The sequence below is a fragment of the Cryptosporidium muris genome, genomic scaffold (assembly GCF_000006515.1).
Source record: "Cryptosporidium muris RN66 scf_1106632373451 genomic scaffold, whole genome shotgun sequence".
NCBI lineage: Eukaryota > Apicomplexa > Conoidasida > Eucoccidiorida > Cryptosporidiidae > Cryptosporidium > Cryptosporidium muris.
Genome location: NW_002196575.1, coordinates 510,317 through 532,462, shown reverse-complemented (window position 1 = coordinate 532,462; position 22,146 = coordinate 510,317). Strand labels below are relative to the sequence as shown.

The following is a 22,146-nucleotide window of genomic DNA, read 5'->3' as shown; positions in this document are numbered from 1 at the left end:
TCTTACTATTTACTTAAGACAATACTTGTCTCATTAATAAAAAAAACATATATGTAAATTTTCATATATGAATAGTATCTATATACTGACAATACGAATTTTTTGTGTCTCGTATAATAGCATATCTAAGATTTAACAAGCAGCATAACTAGAAATTAATATTACATGATATTGTGAATATTACTAAATAGCCTTTAAAAATTCATTATTACTAATGAATTAATTCCAAACAAGATAAATATATTAGATAGTTATATAAAGGTCACAAAGGACTAAGTTTTGTTTTCTTATTTTGCTGAAAGTACTTTAGAACAGGGTTAATCAAACTCTCAAATTCAGATTGTATTTTATTGCACCATTCAACAATATCTGAAGTACTTTCATTGTATTTCCTACAATTTCTAAAAACAAGATCTACATCTTCTTTGTATTCATCAATAGAAGAATAAGAGTCTTCCTTTATTTTGTTAACTACAGTACTTAGATCCATAGGTTGAGTTATAAGATCATAGTAACCTGGTGCTTCACTTTCATCTACAGGGTACATAAATGGTCCACTATATGGAAATTCAACTAAGCACTGAGTAATTTTTTTACACATATGTTTCCATCCACGTGATATTACATAATGTTCATCATCACATAATCTCCTAATTTGTACAGAATCAGAAAGTTCACAGCCACGACGTAAAAATCTCTGATATTTTCTAATAATTTCTCTTAATGGAGTTTCAGGAGTAAGTACCTTAATATATCCCATTATTTCATCAAACTGTAGTTTCGAAATTTCAGTGTCAACATCTTGAGGGTTTACTTTCATCATACAGACTGGAACTCCACTACCAAAAAGTATCATGTAAATTTGAGAAATATCCTGTACAATTGATGAATTAAAATAACGACAACTCACAGTAATTGGACTATTAAGTATTATTTGTGAGATAAATATACTGCATTGTTTAATTATATATATAGATTTTTGATCTAAATTTGAGCTTAAATTTGAAGATTCAGAAATTGACCTAATTAAAGGTTCAAATTCACCACTTATTTGAACTAAGGTAAATTGATCAAGAAAACTTGGGAAATCGTGTATTATACCATCAAAAGCATCGGCAAATGCTGACCATAAAAATGAAAGAATTCTCCATGAAGAAGTTTGTTCTGTTCCTATGTATTTCATTTCAGGATTTTTAGTGAGATTTAAATCATTATTTATATTAGATTCTGATTCTTTAAAGTAAAAAGTATCAACTAACTTCAAATGTATGAAGCAGCAAATAGATAGAGTCTTTAAAAAGTTGCTGGGGAAGTTAATAGATGCCTGGAAACTATTTAAATTAATTTGAGCTACTTTCCAAGTACTATAAATTCCAAGACACATTTTAAATGTATAAGAATCTTCTATAAGATATTCGACATTAGAAAAATATGTATTCTTAAATGTTGAGTGTATTAGCTGATGTATCATTAATGGAGTTATTTGCTTAAAAATAACAGAATTAGACTTTTCACTTGAATTAAATACAGCCAAAGTATCTATTATACCTTGTAATGATACATAGAAAAAACTCCTAAGAGCTTGATACACTACTTCATCTGAAGAAGATAATATATATAAAGGAATATCAAGATTACCCTGAAGTGAAGCTTGATATTTCCACCACTTGTTATTGCAAAATTGTAACGGTATATACCACAAAAAGTCTAAATGAGTCCCAAAACGACTTCTAAAGTCGTTAATAAGTATTGGAATAAGGACTGTTGAATGTTTTGCAAATATTCTAAATGACAAGCCAATTAAAGAACTCTTGTAATAATGCTTATGGGAGTTATAAAAGCTTAAATCTTCTAAAATAACACTCCCAAGTATATCAACTAATTTATTAATATGACTTTCTTTGCAAAATTTAAAGTAATTTTGGATTCCTCTTTCTATAATAGCTAATTTTTCAATTCCCATAAGAATATGCACAGTATCTCTCCATTTATCTTTGTTTTTGGAGTTAATAGAAAACTCTAATTGCTCAATAAGTAGGTGAATAGCTCTGATATTTGAGGAATTGGAACAAGAGTCCCACATTAAAGCCAATGATTTAAACAAAAAATGAAGAAGAGTCTTTTCAATTGCTATAAATATTTGAATGGAGCTTTCATTGCATATTTCTATATCATCACTGGATGTATCTTGTGTATTCATAGTTCCTGAATCTTTAGATTTACTATTTTCAGAATTCTGGTTATTTTTAAACTCAGTTTTACAAGTCTCTATCTGACTTATAATTCCATTTATATCATCAATATAGCGTCTAAAGAAAGTAATAACTCCATCTTGAATAACACTTGATTGCCTTGAAAAATCTGAATTAGAACCAAATTTATTATGAAGCTGTATAAGAGATAAAATAATTCTTTGCCTAACAACAATATTCCAATCAAATCTATACAAGCCATTCATTAGTAAATTTAGAATTCTCAAAGCTCTCTCATGAATAATCAACTCATTCCCCAGTTTATGTTTGAGGCGTTCTCGTCCCAAATTGAAGGCAGCTTCCCAATGTCCCACCACACTTGTTTCATTTAGAAATTGCTGATCCCACATACTCCAAGTCTGGGAACGGTGAATTCTAGCTATCCAATATTGATTAGGATCTACTAAAATCCATATCAAAGATTTATTTATGATATTAAAGGAATAATTAGTATCAATTGATACTCTTTGTATATTTCTCATCCAAATATTATCACTATTGGATAATTTGCCTACAAATCTCTTTTGTTGTTGTAAATGTTGTAACAAGGAAACACGAGGAATATCTCCCACTCTAGTCAATGCTGGCTTATTAATTGAATTAGGGACTGAAGATCCAGGATTTGTTGAAGCTGTAGACACAGATGGAGTAGTTGTATCTTTTTTACCACTAGATCGTCCTTTTAATGTATCTAAACGAACTTCTTGAATCATAGGAAGTTGTGGTTCTTTTAGTTCAAATTCCCTTTGTTTAATTTCTTCACTTTGAATAAATGAAATTGATACCAATCCAGGCCAAAACCTGCCTGATCCAACTGACTTTGGAAGACAAGTTGAAATTTCATTGCACAACCATTTTAGTGCAAAATCTGCATCAAAATCTTTGAGATCTTGATTCTGATCAAATTTTGATTCGTACTTTTTATTACTATAAGAGTAGATATATAATAAAGTATTAATATATCCTAGTTGCCAGGCATTGAAACTCCCATTTATGGCTACAGGAAAATTTGCTGATATGCTCAAATTATTATTAACTGGTTTTGATGAACCATTGGTTATTGGAGGACTATTGTTTGAATTATCTATTAGTTTGATATTAGATGCCTTATTATTCTGTTTAGGGCCTCCAAATCGATGATCAACAATATTTGTCCCAAATTGACTGTCATTTAATGTTTTATCTTTTAAGATAGGGTTGAATTTAGTATATAATGAATCATATAGAGGTCCCATACCAAACAAAATTGGTAATTCAAGCCTTCCTACATATCCTAGACCCAAGACAGTCAGAGAAGATTCTCTGTAAATAAAACTATTAGGATCAAAAGGCCATATGAAACTTGGAATCCAATTTGGGATACAACTAATTTTTTGAGTATTCTCATTATTTTCAGTATCTGTCATGTATGCTAATAGGGTACTTGAAGCTTCTATAATGGAGTTATGAAAATTACCCAAGTGTTTATATTGATTATTAGATAGAAAAACATCCTCGTGGTTAGTATCTCGACTACTTTTGTCGCTAGCATACTTTGAATCTTTTATTTTATGTGTTCTACTATTCTTAACTGTATAATCTTTGCCATTTAATATAAAATCACTTGGTTGCAATATATCTTCATAATCAAATTTATTCTCAAATAATTCCTCATATTGAGTGGATCTAAATCTATATACTGATATTAAAGGTATAAAGGAAGATACACCATTCTTTGAAGTCATATTAGGAGGTTGGAGTGGAGTTTGATCAATTAGTATATTTATTGATTCCATTGATTTAGATTTATTAGTAAATTGAACAGCTGAAGTTATTGTAAGATTTGGACATCCCACACCTTCAACCCAAGCTAACCTAAAGGAATTAAGATCATCTTGTATATCAGAAAGTAAATATTGTTCATGCTGGGAAATCTGTGAATTAGCAATTTCCTTTTTAGATTTATGAACAAATTGTTGAAAAATCACAGATACTAAATGACTAAAAAAGTATTGAGTAGTAAAATTTTTGCAATTCCTTCTAAAACCATATTTTGAAATGAATGACTGAATATAATTGTGAAATAATTTTGAGTATCCCTGAGACTCATCTTGCCAAGTTTCCAAATTCATTACTCCTACCTGTTGTGCCTTTCCATCAAGTATCCCTTTGACATAAAATTCTAGGCTATTAAATACTAGGTCTGCCTTTATATGAAATAATGGATGTTTTTCCCAATTATCCCAATGCATAAGAGGATATCCTTGGCATGTATTTTCATCTAAAACAATTTCAAAATCATCAACTGATAGTGGAATACAGTCTGAACCAACTTCAATAAATTCGAGACATCTCTCTAAGGATTCTCTAACCTTTACTTTTACAAGATCGTATCCTAATACTTTTTCAGCATACTTGCGTACTAAATATTTTCTCAAGGCTATTAAAAGCCATGAATCACTAGGTTTACGTTTCTTATTTATAATATGAATTGTTGATCCAAACCACAAACTTGCTAGACATTCTAGTAACAATAATATTGGATCAGATAAAATTCTTGATTGCATCCCAAAGTCTCCAAAAATATGATAACTTGAGGTCTCATTAAATAATTCAACTGGAAGAATTATAATATTTGACTTTGTATAGCAAGTATAGTAGAGGGAGTGAAAATTTGGAAAGTATCTTTGGAATGAATCATATGGAGGTATTAACCGGCTAGCTGGATGACTCCATGATAGGCAACTCCAATTAGCTTCCCAATTAGTCATAGGCTTATAGCAATTATATAGAGGACTCAATACTATTGATATACTGCTCATCGTAAGGTTAGAGTTTAAAATTAAATTAAAGTTCTCTAAAATATTTTGGATAAAATTGGGAGTCAGAGAACAATTCCAATTTAATGGAGTATATAATCTAATAGTATATATCCCTTGTTGTACATCTTCTTTAAATTTTCCAATCATTAGATATACATCATTTGGGTACATACATGGGAAATTAGAACATGTTTTGTAATAGTATGATAAAATTTTAGTTTGTGTATTACTTAAAGTATTATTAGAATTTTCAATATTCTCCAATATACCTGGTAAAATAGCTGTATATGACTCGGGAACTTCACATGAAAATTTCCATGATATTTTCCAGAAGGGAGAGTAATCCCCTGTTAAATATGTCGAAGTACTCAGGGTTGGAAACCATGAAGATTTAGATTCACCTAAATCTGAAATAAACATAAAGTCAGAGTCATTTGTTCTAATATATACTAAAGGAGATTGGGGAAGGTTAGAAATTAATTTGAAGTATATTCGAATATTTAGGTTGCATGGTTCTTTTTTATTCAAATTCTGTTCAAAAGATTCAAGAGTTGGAATATTTAATGAATTCTCCACAAAATTAGCAGAATCATGATGTTTCTCACCATAAGTATTACTACAATAACCATATGCCATTTTATAAGATTCCATATCATAAACATTTGGGTTTACTAAACTTTCAGCATCCTCTATTAGAGCAGCTGGAGTTATTGTCCAATCACTTATACTAATATTATTAACCTCAATTCCCTCAATAGTACAATATACTGGTGAGGGAGATTGGAAATATATTATGGGCTGTGAAATAAAGTAATCATGAAAAATTATTTCGCTATACCCTGAAATACTCCTATCAGAAAAATTAGTCTGAATGTTTACAGAGTGAGTACATGAACCAAAGAGTTCAGAAGTTTCATCCTTTTGAGTCATACTATTCAAATATTACTTTAAAATTCATTCAGTCCATACCCTAGTCAAGTATAAGGCAGACTCTCCCTTTCTTCTTTTTTGCTATTAGTAATACCAGCCTCGGTACCTTTTATTGGCGCTTAAAAATTTTGTTCTCTAGATCTTAAAAATGGGTGTACTAGCAGTAAATAGTGTCTTAGAATTTTGTAAAAAAGGTTTAGCAGATATTGAAGCTTTAATATATTGGATTTTTATTCGTTTTGTATTTTTAGATAATTAAATATTATTATATCTTATCATTAGTTATTATTAATAAAAAACTTCTATATTTGAGAATCTTAATAGCTTCCAAAGATGATAATATGTGAATATTTAAGTAATTTCAAATATAAAAAGACAGTGAAGTTTATTGAACTTTATACTTTTATAATCTCAACTTTTATATCTAAATAAATATAGAAGTATACAAGAAAAGTTAGATAATATTATACGAGAACCCTATTACTTTGTTTTATATATAAAAAGTACTTAAAAAACTTTTATATAATAAAAATATTCTGGAAAGATTCCTCCAGAACTAACCTTCAGATTTTGTATAAGCAGTAAATAAAGTGCACTACATATTATATAACCATATATCCATATATCAGTGTAAGAAGCCTTAAAAGTTCATTACGCATCCATTTAAAGTGGCTATATAAACTATAAAATGTGTTAAAATATTTTAAGATTGTATAAACAACAATATACAAATTTCTCCTTTATTACATTCAAATACACAGGTAAAAATCTTAGTATATAAATTATTTAAGTAGGTAAATCATATATAAAATAAAGGATTGAACTTAGGAACTTTTTTTTTGATATTATCTTAATTACCACATGTCTCTTTAAGTAGCTAATCTCTATTTTATTTTATAAAAAAGTAAACTTATCCTAAAAATAACATCAAACAGCGCCATTTTATCCCGCCTATTATATAAATGGTGGTTTCTCAGGAGCTAAAATAACGGGAAAAAAGAAACAAGAAGTGTCGAGAAATAGGAGCGTCGAATTTTTAAAAATAAAAATTCAAGTATATATGTGTACATATGGAGAGGCTAATTCAAAGTATAGCACAGGTAGTTGCTAGGCAAGATGAGCAAAGATCAGCGAGTGAAGGGTTTACTTTAAGAACAGGTCCTCCATATAATTTAAACCAATCTGCTCTATCAAACAAGAACTTGAACTTTGTTCGTATTCAGTGTCCATATTTGTCTGGAAATCAATTTAGATCCTCAAATAATTTATATTATCATCCTCAAACTACTAGTAATCTACCTTTAGTAGGAAATCAAAAATTCGTTCATAAGCAGCCTGTAGAGGTTTCTGATACTAGGAAAGTAGAGGAATTATCTAATCTAAATTTTCAAAGTAATGAGCTTGGATCATTAACCGGTTATAATAATGGAATAGATGTTTGTAGAAGTATTTCTAAAGTTGTTAATACAAACACTACTACCGAACCTTCTAAATACTCTTCTATACCATCCAGAGATTTCCAGCAGAAGAGGACTGCTTCAATTATTGCTGCAAAATATTTGACTGATGATATAATGCTTTCTAAGGTTAGGGGCTTGTTTATAAAAAGATATACTAGAACTACTTCAATAGAAGATAGGCCAATATATATATCTGGAACTGACAAGAAGATTTCTATATACAAAGATCCTAAGGCAGAAGAAGCTCATAGAGATATAGAAGCAGCTTTTTCGGAAGCTATTTGTGATTGTTACAGTCGTTTTTTTACCAATTTACCGGTGAATATTTTAGAGGATGCAATACATTTATATTTTCAAATACAAGCTGCATATTGGTGGTATGAGGATATGTGGTATGATAAATATCCACATGTTCTTCCTAAATTATCATTACGTGTATTTGGTCAGTTTACAGTTGAGGACTGTCCAATTTTAAGGCACTTTGTATCTTCACAAGAAGAACATGACAAATTTTTGCAAAATTGGAGGAGATATTGTAGAACTATTCCCTTAAGAGGGGTAATTTTGGTAAATACTGAGTTAACGAAATGTGTATTAGTAAAGCCATGGAATGGGAATAGATTTATGTTTCCCAGAGGTAAGATGGATGAGATGGAAGAGGATAGCTTGTGTGCTATTAGGGAGGCTTATGAAGAACTAGGAATTGATGTAAGTAATCACCTACATGATGCTTTATATATTGAGAAACAAGTGGATGAACAAACAATAAAACTTTTTGTTATTCCTGGCATAGATGAGAATACAATTTTGGAACCAAAGAAGAGGAAAGAAATTGCAGAAATTCGTTGGTTTAATTTTACATCATTACCTGGATGGCAAGAAGAAGGCTCATTTGGACGTCAGAAGAAAAGTAAGAATACAAACCAAAACAATGGGTTAGATTCAACAGGTGAATATACTTCAGATAATGAGAAGGATGAACTAAGAGGTAGCGATGACGAATGTATGTTACTACAGTCAACTAGTAATTTTGGTCTAAATAATGGAAATTCTGGTAGTGAAGAAAATGTCCTATTTTTTAGAGTTGGGCAATTCTCAAAGAATTTACGTGGATGGATAGAAGTACTACGTAGGATTCCTTTACAAAGTCCTGATAATATAGGAGGGGTAATTCCACAGCTCCCAAAGAATTTAAATCCTGCAGTTATTAGACGACTGCAAAATGCAGATTTGAGAGGTCCTCCATTATTTGCATTACCTCTTTTTGTAAGAGTAAGAGGTCGTATACATGATCGTAAGGATCAACCTCCAACTACTCTGAATAATAATAGTAAGGGAAAGAAATCGAGACCCTCTTTTTATGATCAGACATCTAGGGATAAGAGGACATTTGGGACAAAGGCTGGTTCAGGATGGGATGTGGAAGCTATGTTTGCATTAAATGAGGAGAAGTTTGGAGTAAAATCAACATTTTCATTTGATGACTACACAATTCCACTACCAAAATCAAAGGCTAAAGAAACTTTAGTTCAAACAACTATTAAGGAAGAAGAGTAGACTTTCATTAGTATCTACAAGCTTCTGTCTTAAATAAACGAGGCTTAACAGAGTGTGTTATAAAGTAAATAACTTTTAGTTAGCTCTGTTTATAACTTTTTTTTTCTTTAAACTTATAAATATTTTGGTCTTATGCAGAGATATTGCATAGATGCACTAAAGGTGCATGACAAGGTATGTCGCGTGTGTACATAGAGCGGTTACCCCACACTTATAAGTTATCCCAAGTTATAAAAACTTCAAGTATCGACCTAATGTGATGCACAAAAGTTTGAAGAACATTAAATAAGATGTATATTAAGGAAGTTCGCATAAAAGGATTCAAGACTTATCGAGATGAGACGGTAATAACTTTCGATCCAGGATGTAATTGTATAGTAGGCTTAAATGGTAGTGGCAAGTCAAATATACTAGCAGCAATTCAATTTCTATTTTCTGATACAATTGGCAATGTTCCAGCAGAAAGGAAAGCTTTGTTACATGAAGGTGTAAGCTCAGCAGTATCAGAAGCCTCAATAGAGATTCTTTTAGATAATACAAGTCGACGTTTATCAATGTATGACGAGAATATAGTTAGTTTGAAGAGGGTATTTAATAGTACTTGTCAAAAAGAAGAATGGATAATTGCTGGTAAACATATTTCAAAGAAAGACTTCGAGTCGGTTCTAGAGAGCTGTGGAATATCTAGAAGTAATCCATATTTTATAGTAAGGCAAGGAAAAGTGACAGAATTAGCGACAATGTCAGATGCTGCTCGTTTGAGATTATTAAGGGAAATAGCTGGTACTAGGACATATGATGAAAGGCGAGAAGAGAGTATGAGGTTACTACTTGAGACGGAGACAAGGAAAACGAGAGTTGATATTGTTTTTAGCGATATTCAAAAACGCATAGAGACCCTTAAAGAAGAACAGAAAGAATTTCGTGCATATGTCAATCTAGACAAAAGAAAAAGGGCTCTGGAATATCTTTTAGTTGAGTCAGAATGGGAGGAAGCTAGTAAAGCTGAACAGGAATACTTTGAAAAATTAGAAAAGACAGAAAAGAACCTGGGTGCAGTAGATGAGGAGTACTTAATGATTGAAACAAAAAGGACTAAAGAAGAGGAACTGAGGAAAATTTTGGAAGGAGAGATAAACATACTGAAAATAGAGAAAAAACATATGCAAAATAAGATTGTTGAAGCTTCAGGAACTGTAAGAAAATTGGAACTTGAGATTATAGAATATGAGAAGAATTGTAAATCTACAGTTCTGACACAGGAGAAAGAAAGCAAAAGAGTTATTGAAGAATTAGAAGCTGAAGTTGCTAGAAAGAGGAAGTCGCTTGAGTTGATAAAAGAATCATATAACAATATGATAAGGGAAAAGGAAATATTGCAACAGCAAGAGTCCTTTTTATTATCAAAACAATTGGAACAAAGCTATAGTAATATAGAGGAAAGAAATAATGCTCTACAAAATAAATTAAACCAGCATAAAAGGTCACAAAAACAACTGGAGGAGAATTTATTTACTATTAGGAGTTCCTTGGAGGTTAAGAACAAGGAACTTGAATCATTGGATAAAAATCTTAATAAATGGCAAAAGCTAGAGAAGAAATCTCGAGAAGAATTGGATTCAATAGCTATTGAACTACATAAAGTAAATGAAGAAAAGTATTCAATTATAGAAGAAAAGCATGGAGTGGAAAAAGTGTTATTTAATATAAATAATAAGCTCAAACCTTTGTTAACCACGATAATAGAGAAGGAGAAGAGTATAGAGAAACATATCAAGCCATCTATTAGAAAGGGAATATCATTAATTCATGAGTATTGCAAAGCTGAAAACTTTCTTTGGGGGTTTGGTAATAGCTCAAGTAATGAAGATCTTCCTTTAATATGTGGAACTTTACTTGAGAACATTAATGTAGATGATATCTATGCTATAGCAGTGGAGGCTGCAGCTGGTAGGAATCTACACACTATTATAGTTAAAAATCAAGAAGTAGCTGCAAAGGTCATTGAATATTTAAATTCAAATAGATTGAAGGATGAGAGTGTCGATTATTCGTTAATTTTAAGTCCAGTTGAAGAGATATCAAAGATGAATTTTGGAAAAAGTAGAAAAAATTTAGATGGGATAGATGGAGCTATTAAAATGATTGATGTTCTTTCTTTTGATGAACGTTTGAGGAGTATTATAGAGCAGGTATTTGGTAAATTTGCAATTGTAGAAAATTTTGAAATTGCAAAGAAGATTGTTGAAACATACAATATGAGTTGTGTTACTTTAGATGGTGATGAGTGGGATAATAAAGGGTGTATTAGAGGTGGATATAGATATAATCTTGAATCTGAGAATTTATTTACTCAATCAGAAGAATTAAAGACTCTATTAAGAGAAAGAGATTCTTTAATTAAAGAGAAGGATCTAGCAGAGTCCAACTTTCGTAGTCTTGAAGAGAGCATTAACAATATTGAAAGAAAGAAGGAGCAGATCTTGTACTCTAAAGAACAGGTTTCATCTGATATATCTAAAGCGACTGAAATGATTCATCTAACTGAAAGTAGAGTGCGCAATATTGAGTCAACTATTAACAAGATATCTCAAGAAGAAGAAAAATTGGTAGCAAATTTAGACATTAATCAAGGATATATTACTGAAATATGTAAGGAAATGTCTAGCAAGACGCTATCTAAGGGTCTAAATTATAAAGAAGAACTAAAATTAAAGGAGTTAATTAATTCATTAAGGGAATTGAATCATGAAAAATTTCCACCAATTGAAGAGGAGGTTCATAGACTAACTAATTCATTAGAAGAATCAGAGATCCGATTGAATTCTCTACTTCAGGAGTATTATCAACTTCAAGAAGAAACAAATGAAAGGAACCAAAATAGGTCATTTTCAACTGAGAATTTGAGTGATATAAAGTCAACTTTACGAGAAGAGAAATCAAAGCTAAAGAGGTTGAATGAAAGAATAGATGAAATCTCTGATAGAATCAAGAAAGTTGATGATGAAATAAAGTCTTGTGAAGATAAGCAGGAAAATTTCCGCATAACCGAATCAAATTTGCTTGATCAACAGAAGCAACTTCAAGGAGAGGTTGAACGTTTAAGAAGTAAGTATGAACACTATCGTCATATGAAGAGTATTGCTACTCAAGAAAAAGTATGTCTGGGATGCCCTGATAACTTATCTTTTACTATTAATAATTTGCCATCTACTAAAGTTGCAATTTTCGAGGAGCTAGAAAAAGTTAAAGAACAGTTAAATACTGAATTTCATACAGTTAACAAAAAGGTTATCAGTGAATTGGATCACTTTATCCGTGAATATACGGATTTATCCGAGAGGCATAATGAATTAAATACAGCTATGACATCTATACAAACTCTTGTGGAAACATTAGATATTCAGAAAGAAAAAACCTTACTAAAGATTTTTGAAGAGATCAACTTTTATTTTAATCAAGTTTTTAAAGAATTAATTCCAAATGGAGATGCCAAACTAGTACTAAAAGTTTCTTCTCAAGATAAACTGGAGAATAGTAACCAAAGTAATATAAATTTATCATCTGATAGGCAAGCAAACCAAAAAAGGTCAAAAAAAAATTTGTCAGAACTGAAGAATATTGATAATAGTAGTGAATCTACTTTTATTGGCATTGGGATGCGTGTATCATTCCAAGGAGTCCCTAATTCAAGTCCAAGAATTTCTAATGGATCTAATTTAGCACAAAATAAAACGTCTAGTTACTACTCTCTTAACCAGCTTAGTGGAGGACAAAAGACTTTGGTTGCCTTAGCTTTGTTATTTGCAGTACATAGGGCAGATCCTGCTCCTTTATATTTACTAGATGAGATAGACGCTGCATTGGATGATCAATATCGCTTGTCTGTAGCAACATTGATTCAGAAACAGGCTTTGTCAACTCAATTTATTATTACTACCTTTAGGCCTCAGTTTATAGATATTGCAGATAAATTTTTCCAAGTGTCTCAGGTTAATAGATCAAGTCTTGTTAAAGAAATTAACAAGCAACAAGCTTTGGAACTACTACAGGAGCAACTTCAACAACAAAAAGTGTTGGAAATTACTGAGGGATAGAGTTCAATATAAGGATATTTTCTTAAGATAAAGTATACTCAATTATGGATATGCAATTATCCATTGAACATTTATATTGGAGGATTTTGGTAGGGATTCAGATAAAAACCTCGATTTATCTTAGTGAACCTATATATAGATATTTATTAACTTAAATAGATTGTATCATTTACAAAATTCTAGATATTAAAAAAGTGATTATTCAATCCAATATGATCTATATGAATTGACTTAAATATATAAATTAAGGAAAGTGCGTTTTATTTATTTGGTAGAATTTTGCAATCTAGAGTCTATAAAGATAACTACTACTTTAAATTTTTTTAGAGGTACATAAATTATTACAAATGAACTCTATTAACAAACTATTTAGCATATTTTAAAAATTATATATAAACTAGTATATTATAGATTTTATAAGATTTTCAATGATTTTTTATTTAAGTGTTTATGGTATCCTTGTTATTAGAAACCACCCTCTTAAACTGCGTTATATTTGATAGATTATCAAGAGTTTAGCTTTTTTAAAGAACAAAGGGCTTGTACATTTGAAACTTGGGATTCTCTAAAATATTAATTATAAATGAGATATATTAACATATCTACAATTATATAAAATAAAATCTAAACTATTATATTTTCTACAGTAATTAGTTTATTCCATAAATAATATATCCAGAAGTACTAAGCTACTATCAATTTTCTTTTTCTTTTAAATTCAAACTTAAGTTTAGAATGGGAGTATTGTTAATATTTTGGTCAATCTCAAGCAATTTCAGGTATATTTTATCCTGTAGATATATAATTTAACACAGTAAAGTACTTTTTCATATATTTATGTCCCACTCCGAAGGTGGTTATTAAGTAAAATTAATTAATTATAAATTATTTCTAAATTGAAGACTTTGAAAATGTCTTTATTTACTAGCATTTACTAGCTATAATACAAACTAATACTAAATATTATAAAGTCATGAATAAAGTGTAATTGAATATTTAAGCTTATATTTATTTCTATATATGCATAGAGTTACCTAAAAGTTAGAGAGTCATATAATGCAATAAAAACAACCTGCCTTTTAACAATAGAAAATATCATATTTAAAGTAAACAAGAAGTTCTTTTAGTTATCACTTATTTTGTTATATAATCTAAATAATACCATAAAGCAAAGAAAGATATATAGAAAAGGCTGTTTTATTTATCATACTGTTACAATTAGCTACTTAAATACTACTATTTAAAGCAATATATAAGTAACCTTACTTTTCAATAAATAAATATGAATAATTCCAAAAAAATCTTATTGTGGAAGTTGGGTACAAAGTACATAAACTGAGGAACTATTTTGAAATAGTCATAGTTTCAATTCTAGTACCAGTACAAAAAGTAGAGCTGAAGTATTATAATATATATATAAAAGTACTTGGTATTGACTTTTCAATGATAGAATAATAAGTTCAAATAATTTATACGTAAAACAAACTTAAATTTTATACAAGTATCTAATTTTGTTTTGTTCAATTATAAAAGTATAATAACTTCCATATTACTTGATAATTTTAGTGTCTTAATAACCAATTTCGTGAAATATCACTAAATCCCAATCTTAATCAAATTCCTGTACCTGTATAGATTATTAAATTTAAAACGAAATCTAGTTCACTTTCATTACTTATAAACAAAGACATTGTAAATCCATATCTTGTCTCTTCATAATATAATAAATTGGTTATAGTTATCTCTAATTAATTTACAACTACTTTTTTGCATCCATTATTATATTAACAATCTTATTACTGTGGTCCTGTTCAATCCTCTGCCTTTCTTTCAAAAAATTTTCATCTCTGGAATATAAAGCTAATGCATGAGAGAATACTCGACGGAATTCAACATCAGTACCAAGTACAACTTCTTCACTTTGATCATTTGCTTCTTGTAACTGCTTAGCAAGATGATCAGATGGTAAAATACCTGCTACTGGATGATTAACAGTATGCTGAAGAGGATCTCCAATATCGTCCATAACTGCCTTAAACCTTTGTTCCTTCTCAATATTCAGTTTCTTTAAAATATCAAGTATCCCATCCTTATTTAAGCTTGGAAATATTTTAGATAAAGAATCTTGAGAAGTATAATATGGTAAAATAGGCATTATTCCCTTAATTGCATCTTGGTACATTTGATTTATCCCAGTATTAAGCAAAGCAATTTCATTATCCTCTTCACTCATTGTTCTTATGAGCTCTTCTAGTGTATCTTCATCTATACTCCAAGATTCATATACTTTCTTTTGAGCAATCAAGAGTTTATTATAAAAACTTCCTTGTGTAACTAAAGTTTCTATATGCTCAGGCTTTAAGGGTTCTCCCTTTTCTGTAGTTGATTTGCCAATAGTAGAAGCTAAATGAGCAAGATCCATCATTAAAGGATGCAAATTGTTTGCTACATCTTTTAGGATATCTTTTACTTTTTCATTTGTCCATACAGATGACTTTTTGATGTTTTTCCTTTTTTCTGCTGTAAGATACCAAATACTACCTAAAATAAGTCCCACTGTACCCAGAGTTAGTATAGTTCTCCTATCTCCTATAGACATTTCAGAATCTTAAGGCTTTATATATCGAGAAATTCTATATAATTCTCTACGGAAGTTAAGGTAATCAACTAATACTGGTGTTCAATAACTCTACTGTCAATAAAGTTATATATCGCGCCTTAATACTACACAATCTTTAATGCAGCATGTTATGAAATTATAGATATTTATAGTCAAATTATACATCTGTCAATAATCTTTCTAAATAATGTTGCTATTCTCTTAAGAATTCTATTTATTTCCTACTTTCCTCTTTACTATATATCTAGGAACTGTAAAAAGTACTTATCATTAACAATAAGAAAAGTATACAGATAATTTAAGTAATATAATAGTTTAGTATTTGAAAACTACTCTTGAAGTAAGTTATAGGCTTTAAAGTATCCCATTTTCTTAGCATTAGTATTATTTCTCAAATACTTGTACATCCTTTTTTCACGTTTGTTACCCGCCCAATAAAGTACCGAAAATCACCCCTCTCAATTGAAGTGTCGTGAATAATTCAGAAGCTTTAAAGAAACTAACCTAATAAAAACTATAATGGGTGGATTATCGGCTATTTATATCTTAGATATACATGGTAAGACTATAATTGGACGGAACTACAAAGGAGATATCTCTGAGGGTGGTGTTTTGGAGATATTTCAACAAAATGTAATAGATCAAGAGGAATCTCTGATTCGTCCAGTCTTCTTATCTAAGGGTATTACATATTGCTGGGTCAAATATAATAATTTGTATTTGGTATCTCTTACTCGTAGAAATTCAAATGCGATGATGATGATGACGTTCCTATATAAGCTTATTGATATACTCAAGGATTACTTTCGGATTTTGGAAGAGGAGAGTATACGAGATAACTTTGTGATTCTGTATGAGCTTCTAGATGAAATTATAGATAATGGATTTCCTCAATTAACAGAAGTGAAAGTTCTACGTGAATATATTAAAAATGAAGCTCATGAACTATCCTCAGTTTCAGCTGCAGTTTTGGCTTCTACTGGAAAATCTAGTAGTTCAGTGAATATAAAACCTCCAACAGCCATATCTAATGTAATTTCATGGAGACCTGAGGGTATTAAACATAAAAAGAATGAGATTTTCTTAGATGTTATTGAGAAAGTTAACATTATAATTGGATCAAATGGAGATGTTGTTAAATCTGAAATCATTGGTACTTTAACAATGAAAAGTTATTTGTCAGGTATGCCAGAGCTAAAGTTAGGTCTAAATGATCGCTTAGGAGATGGTACTATCTCAAATAGCCAAAGTAACAGTAGCTCAAGTAATAATGGACGTCAATCCATATCAGTACGTAACAAGGCTGTGGATATTGAAGATATCAAGTTTCACCAATGTGTAAGACTTGCAAAATTTGAAAATGATCGAACAATCTCATTTATACCTCCAGATGGCCAATTTGAATTAATGAGTTATAGGTTAACACCATCAACAAACCTAAAGCCTCTGTTTAAAATTGATGTAGTTGTAGAACATATCAGTGCAACCAGAATCAAATATATAATAAAGATTAAGGGACAATATAAAAGTAGGAGTATTGCAAAGAACACTGAAGTTCACATTCCAGTTCCAAATGATGTTATTATCCCAACTTTCAAGACATGTGTAGGAACTGTTAAGTATGCCCCAGACAAAGATCTCATTATTTGGAATATAAAAAGTTTTGCAGGTCAGAAGGAATATATAATGACCGCAACTTTTGGATTACCTTCTGTTAACGGTATTAATGGAATAAAAAAACGTCCTATAACAGCTTACTTTGAAATCCCATACTTCACAGTATCTGGTCTAACTATTAGATATCTTAAGATAACGGAGAAAAGTGGTTATCAGGCTCTCCCGTGGGTTAGGTATATTACACAAAGTGGTGATTATGAAGTTAGGATGCCATGAAAAATTAGACTTTACATGTAGTCACACATTCTCAAACAAAAATAAAATGTAGGCTAAGCTAGCGCTTTCTAGAGTATTCAATTATTTAAAAATATTCAAATTTATATTGTATATATCTATGCATTATTCAGAAATTCTTAACGTAACTCTCAATTATCTTTTAGCTTTGAGGAAATCTAACCTTACCCTTGTATACATCCTAACCCCTCCCCGCCTGTGTATCATCGCACGCAATTTTTGGCGCCATATGTTTGATTAACGTAATATTTGATCAAATAAAAAAATCAACGCATAAAAAGACAATTTGCAACTATAGGTTTAGATCTTAAAATACTTATATTGGTTGATTGGCTTGTCTTAGGTGTTGAGTTAACGCTAAAGGCGGAAGAAGGTCAAGACAGGACCGAATAAAGAAGTTCTGGCACGATTTGAGAAGATAAAGTTAAGATAAGTACTATAAAATAATAAATTAGAGACCAAGAAAAGGTCTTGATATTAGTATTTTAGGTGAATTTGTTGGATGAGTCCAACAGCTTCAGGAGCTTTAAATGGCCCGAGCATCGATATAGACGTAGATTCAGTGATTGCAAAGTTATTAGAAGTTCGAGGTTCGAGACCAGGCAAGCCAGTACAACTAACGGAAAAGGAAATTAGAGGGATATGTATGAGATCAAGAGAAATATTTATGAGCCAACCAACTCTGTTAGAGTTAGATGCCCCAATTAAAATATGTGGTGATATTCATGGACAGTACTATGACCTTCTCAGATTATTTGAATATGGAGGATTCCCACCAGATACAAATTATCTATTTCTAGGGGATTATGTTGATAGAGGTAAGCAAAGTTTAGAAACTATTTGCTTATTATTTGCCTACAAAATAAAATATCCAGAAAACTTTTTCCTATTAAGAGGCAATCACGAATGTGCATCAATTAATCGTATATATGGGTTTTATGATGAATGCAAGCGAAGATATAATGTAAAATTATGGAAGACATTCACAGATTGTTTCAACTGTCTCCCAGTAGCAGCTATAATAGATGAGAAAATTATATGCATGCATGGTGGCTTATCTCCAGAATTACATAAATTAGATCAGATACGAAAGATAGAGAGACCTACAGATGTTCCTGATACTGGATTACTATGTGATCTTTTATGGTCTGACCCTGAGAAGGATGTTAGAGGTTGGGGTGAAAATGACCGCGGCGTTTCATTCACTTTTGGGCATGACGTTGTTGAGAAGTTCCTCCGTGATCATGATATGGACTTGATATGTAGAGCTCATCAGGTAGTAGAAGATGGATATGAATTTTTTGCTAAACGACAGCTTGTAACTCTTTTTTCAGCTCCAAATTATTGTGGAGAATTTGATAATGCTGGAGCTATGATGTCTGTAGATGAGACACTAATGTGCTCCTTTCAAATCTTAAAACCAGTTGAAAAAAAGAAATTCAAGCCTTAGATAATTCCCTAATTTTACTATAGTTTCAAGAAGAATTTTGTAATTTATTCTGGAATGATTTCAGATGTACTTAGAAGTAAATCAACTTGGCACTAATATTTGTGAATACATCCAACCCTTGTTTTGAATCAGGGAGCTAGTAGGCACATCTAAAGTTTTATCAGACATAAACTGACATATTAAGCAAGTTCAAATGTTTTTTTATTACCAGAATTACCAGAAATTTCTTATATTTGCTTTTTAGCATTGGTCAGATCTTACATGCAAACGTCGATATAAAGGTGAGACAAGTATTTTCAGATTAGGAAGTAGAAAATAGTGGCAACCTTTGTAGTCTTATTGAAGAGATCTAAGCTTATGAATAATTTCAGTTACTTATTTCTTTATATTTATCCTAATTTATAGTTGCTAATCTATCTAAAAGTTCTTATCACAAAAGAAATATATGTCGTAACATTTCTAATTGAGGTCTAAAAATCTTTATACCACCGCATGTATAATATTTAGGCGATTAGGAAATGTCAATTAATTAATATACCAATTATATATTAACTTAGTCTTAACAATTACTTTATAGTTTCTAGATCAGTTCCTTATTAGAAATAAGGTTTCTCTTTTTGGTAGAATCTTTATCTAGTATTTAGCCAAATAAAGAATTAAGCGCGGAAAATATTGTTCCGTAGTACTAAGGTATCTTTCTAAAGAAACAATGACTAATAGATTAGCTATCAACATCTCTTTTTATATATTTTATAGTAACTCTATAGCTGGGATTTTTCAAACACAAGATAGATTTACTATAAATACTATTCAGGGCAGATTTCCCTCTTTATAATGTCATGTTTATGGACACAGTTATATGAGCCTAAATCTATCTATAACTTGGATGTGAACCGTTTAAAAATATCTCAATTACAATCATTCTTAAAAAATATAATAAGCGATAGAGTAAAACCTTTAGATTATCTCTCAACCTGTCCAATTCTTATTTTAAGTGGTCCATGTGGGAGTGGTAAAACATCTATGTTACGTGTTTTATGCCAAAGCGAGCAAATTGATATTATAGAGTGGGAAACACCTTGTGGAGTCTCTGAAGGGTTAGGGATTAGCTTTTATCGATTTATAGTGAATTCTATTTTTTACAAGCCTGCTAAAATGGAAACACCTAAACCAAGAATAGTTTTAATAAAGGAATTACCTTATACACTAGTAAAATACAACTCTCCAATTTGTTCTGAAATTAAGTATCTATTGACAAAAAATCATATGTCAGGATGCTCTTTAGTTCCTATTATTTTTATTACTAATGAAAGTAAGCAAGATAGAAATTTTTTAAGGTGTATTTTGCCCGAAAATAGAATATTAACTACTCGAGGTAATAACCGGTGCAGGAAAAATATTGAAACAATAAAGTTGAACCCATTTACACAATCTGCAATAAAAAAAAGACTTTATAATATACTGAAACAAGAGGGGATTAATTGTACAGATCGAGAAACATCTATTGTTAATTCAATTACTATTTCTGCTAATGGTGATATGTCTCATGCTATTAACCAATTACAATTTTGTATTTCATATGATACTTTTTTGAATCCAACTACTAATTTAAATATAAATGAAGTAAGATGTAAATCAAATAGAAATATCAATAATCTTAAATATAAAAAGTATGCAAATTTATATTCTGAAACTAATATGTGGTCAATTATTTCTGATACTAGAGAGCACGTTGGAAATATATTCAGTGTTATAGGTAAGATTTTATATAATAAAAGAGAATCAGTTTCTGAAATATATGATCGGGAATTTGAAGATTATTCATTTAAATTTGGAGAACCTAGAAAGAAAAGAAGTCGATTAAAAAGATTAGATGAGACTACAAATAATGAAAACTTGGAAAGTAATTCAAAATTTTTAAATAAGAATATATACTTATTAAATAAAAGTTTTTTACAGCATGATTTCTTTTTAAATAGAATAAGATCTTCAAATATGAAAAGAGATCTTGCTTTTGATCCTGAAAGTATCATATCATCAACAGATATGGATGATGGAACATTGGCATTACTACTACATGAGAATTACATCCATTTTATTGGAAAAGAAGACGATCTTGCTCTTTGTGCTGATATATTTTCTTTCGTGGATTCAATATTTTCAAATAGGAATTTCGATTCTAATTTTTTGTCGTCAGTATGTATATCTAGAGGTATTTTACTATATAATACTGAACCTTTGAACCCTTGTTCCAGGCAAGAAAATCAGAATTTTGATAATAATAATATTTATAAAAAGCCCAAAAGATCTCAAATGGGGTTTATAAATAAATCATATGAAGAAAATACAATGAATACATCCTCTAGATGGACTCCTAAAGGTTCACAACTAAAGACATTTTTTAATGAACTTAAACTTCTTAAAGATGAGATATCTAGTTCATGTGCTGATATTCTAAAGAATAAATCGGGAATATTATTTAAAATGTCATTTACACTTAATTTTAGTAGATCACTGCTTGTCGAACTTTTTCCTTATATACATATAATACTAAAATTTACAAGTGGAAATTATCCTGGGATTATAAACTGGATAAATGAATCATTATTAAATTGTGTATATAAATGTAACAAGTATGAAAAGTATGTTTTGGATAACAATCAAGATCCTAGAGGATATAACCCACTGTATAATTATAATACAAACTATAATTATCCTATTGATATAGATTCTACATCAAAAGATGTACTAACTGATGAACAGCTTGTATCAATACTTGAAACTTATGATATAGGCCTGATTCCTACCACAGAATGCTTATCTAATTCATATATCAAATCTGGTTTTAGTTCTATTATACAGAATATAGAGTCAGAAGATGAAATACAAGATTGAAACTAATATTGTATAGATAAATTAAAAAAGGCTAACATATTTACCTTACAAGTATTAATAGTTGAGCTGAAAGTTATATCCAGTAATTTAAAAAGAATTTAAAAAAAATTCCCACGCCTTGCAACTTTACACACAGGCCCTATTTGCCATCACATTTTAGCGCTTAAATATCA

The 22,146-nt window shown here is 30.1% G+C and overlaps 7 protein-coding genes across 7 annotated transcripts, besides 9 other annotated features; 5 read left to right on the top strand and 2 right to left on the bottom strand.

Annotated features, from left to right (window-relative positions):
* Positions 1–262: 262 nt before the first annotated feature.
* On the bottom strand, positions 263–5,983 carry CMU_034810 (bromodomain-containing protein; the record flags this gene model as incomplete). Its single annotated transcript, XM_002141408.1, has 1 exon — positions 263–5,983. The coding sequence occupies one exon, from the start codon at positions 5,981–5,983 to the stop codon at positions 263–265; it is 5,721 nt and encodes a 1,906-aa protein (XP_002141444.1).
* Positions 5,984–6,225: 242 nt separating this feature from the next.
* Positions 6,226–6,282: a sequence feature (AT_rich).
* Positions 6,283–6,471: 189 nt separating this feature from the next.
* Positions 6,472–6,519: a sequence feature (AT_rich).
* A 534-nt stretch (positions 6,520–7,053) lies between these two features.
* Positions 7,054–9,000, top strand: CMU_034800 (Dcp2, box A domain-containing protein; the record flags this gene model as incomplete). The annotated part of the gene is made up of 1 exon (XM_002141407.1): positions 7,054–9,000. The coding sequence occupies one exon, from the start codon at positions 7,054–7,056 to the stop codon at positions 8,998–9,000; it is 1,947 nt and encodes a 648-aa protein (XP_002141443.1).
* Positions 9,001–9,290: 290 nt separating this feature from the next.
* Positions 9,291–13,097, top strand: CMU_034790 (structural maintenance of chromosomes protein, putative; the record flags this gene model as incomplete). The annotated part of the gene is made up of 1 exon (XM_002141406.1): positions 9,291–13,097. The coding sequence occupies one exon, from the start codon at positions 9,291–9,293 to the stop codon at positions 13,095–13,097; it is 3,807 nt and encodes a 1,268-aa protein (XP_002141442.1).
* A 374-nt stretch (positions 13,098–13,471) lies between these two features.
* Positions 13,472–13,541: a sequence feature (AT_rich).
* A 122-nt stretch (positions 13,542–13,663) lies between these two features.
* Positions 13,664–13,738: a sequence feature (AT_rich).
* A 216-nt stretch (positions 13,739–13,954) lies between these two features.
* Positions 13,955–13,988: a sequence feature (AT_rich).
* A 510-nt stretch (positions 13,989–14,498) lies between these two features.
* Positions 14,499–14,519: a sequence feature (AT_rich).
* Positions 14,520–14,856: 337 nt separating this feature from the next.
* CMU_034780 (uncharacterized protein) lies at positions 14,857–15,696 on the bottom strand (the record flags this gene model as incomplete). Its single annotated transcript, XM_002141405.1, has 1 exon — positions 14,857–15,696. The coding sequence occupies one exon, from the start codon at positions 15,694–15,696 to the stop codon at positions 14,857–14,859; it is 840 nt and encodes a 279-aa protein (XP_002141441.1).
* Positions 15,697–16,236: 540 nt separating this feature from the next.
* CMU_034770 (AP-2 complex mu subunit protein, putative) lies at positions 16,237–17,610 on the top strand (the record flags this gene model as incomplete). Its single annotated transcript, XM_002141404.1, has 1 exon — positions 16,237–17,610. One exon carries the CDS (start codon positions 16,237–16,239, stop codon positions 17,608–17,610), a length of 1,374 nt encoding a protein of 457 aa, XP_002141440.1.
* A 79-nt stretch (positions 17,611–17,689) lies between these two features.
* Positions 17,690–17,726: a sequence feature (AT_rich).
* A 404-nt stretch (positions 17,727–18,130) lies between these two features.
* CMU_034760 (serine/threonine protein phosphatase, putative) lies at positions 18,131–19,078 on the top strand (the record flags this gene model as incomplete). Its single annotated transcript, XM_002141403.1, has 1 exon — positions 18,131–19,078. One exon carries the CDS (start codon positions 18,131–18,133, stop codon positions 19,076–19,078), a length of 948 nt encoding a protein of 315 aa, XP_002141439.1.
* An 834-nt stretch (positions 19,079–19,912) lies between these two features.
* Positions 19,913–21,973, top strand: CMU_034750 (uncharacterized protein; the record flags this gene model as incomplete). Its single annotated transcript, XM_002141402.1, has 1 exon — positions 19,913–21,973. The coding sequence occupies one exon, from the start codon at positions 19,913–19,915 to the stop codon at positions 21,971–21,973; it is 2,061 nt and encodes a 686-aa protein (XP_002141438.1).
* Positions 20,989–21,034: a sequence feature (AT_rich).
* Positions 21,354–21,375: a sequence feature (AT_rich).
* Positions 21,974–22,146: the final 173 nt, after the last annotated feature.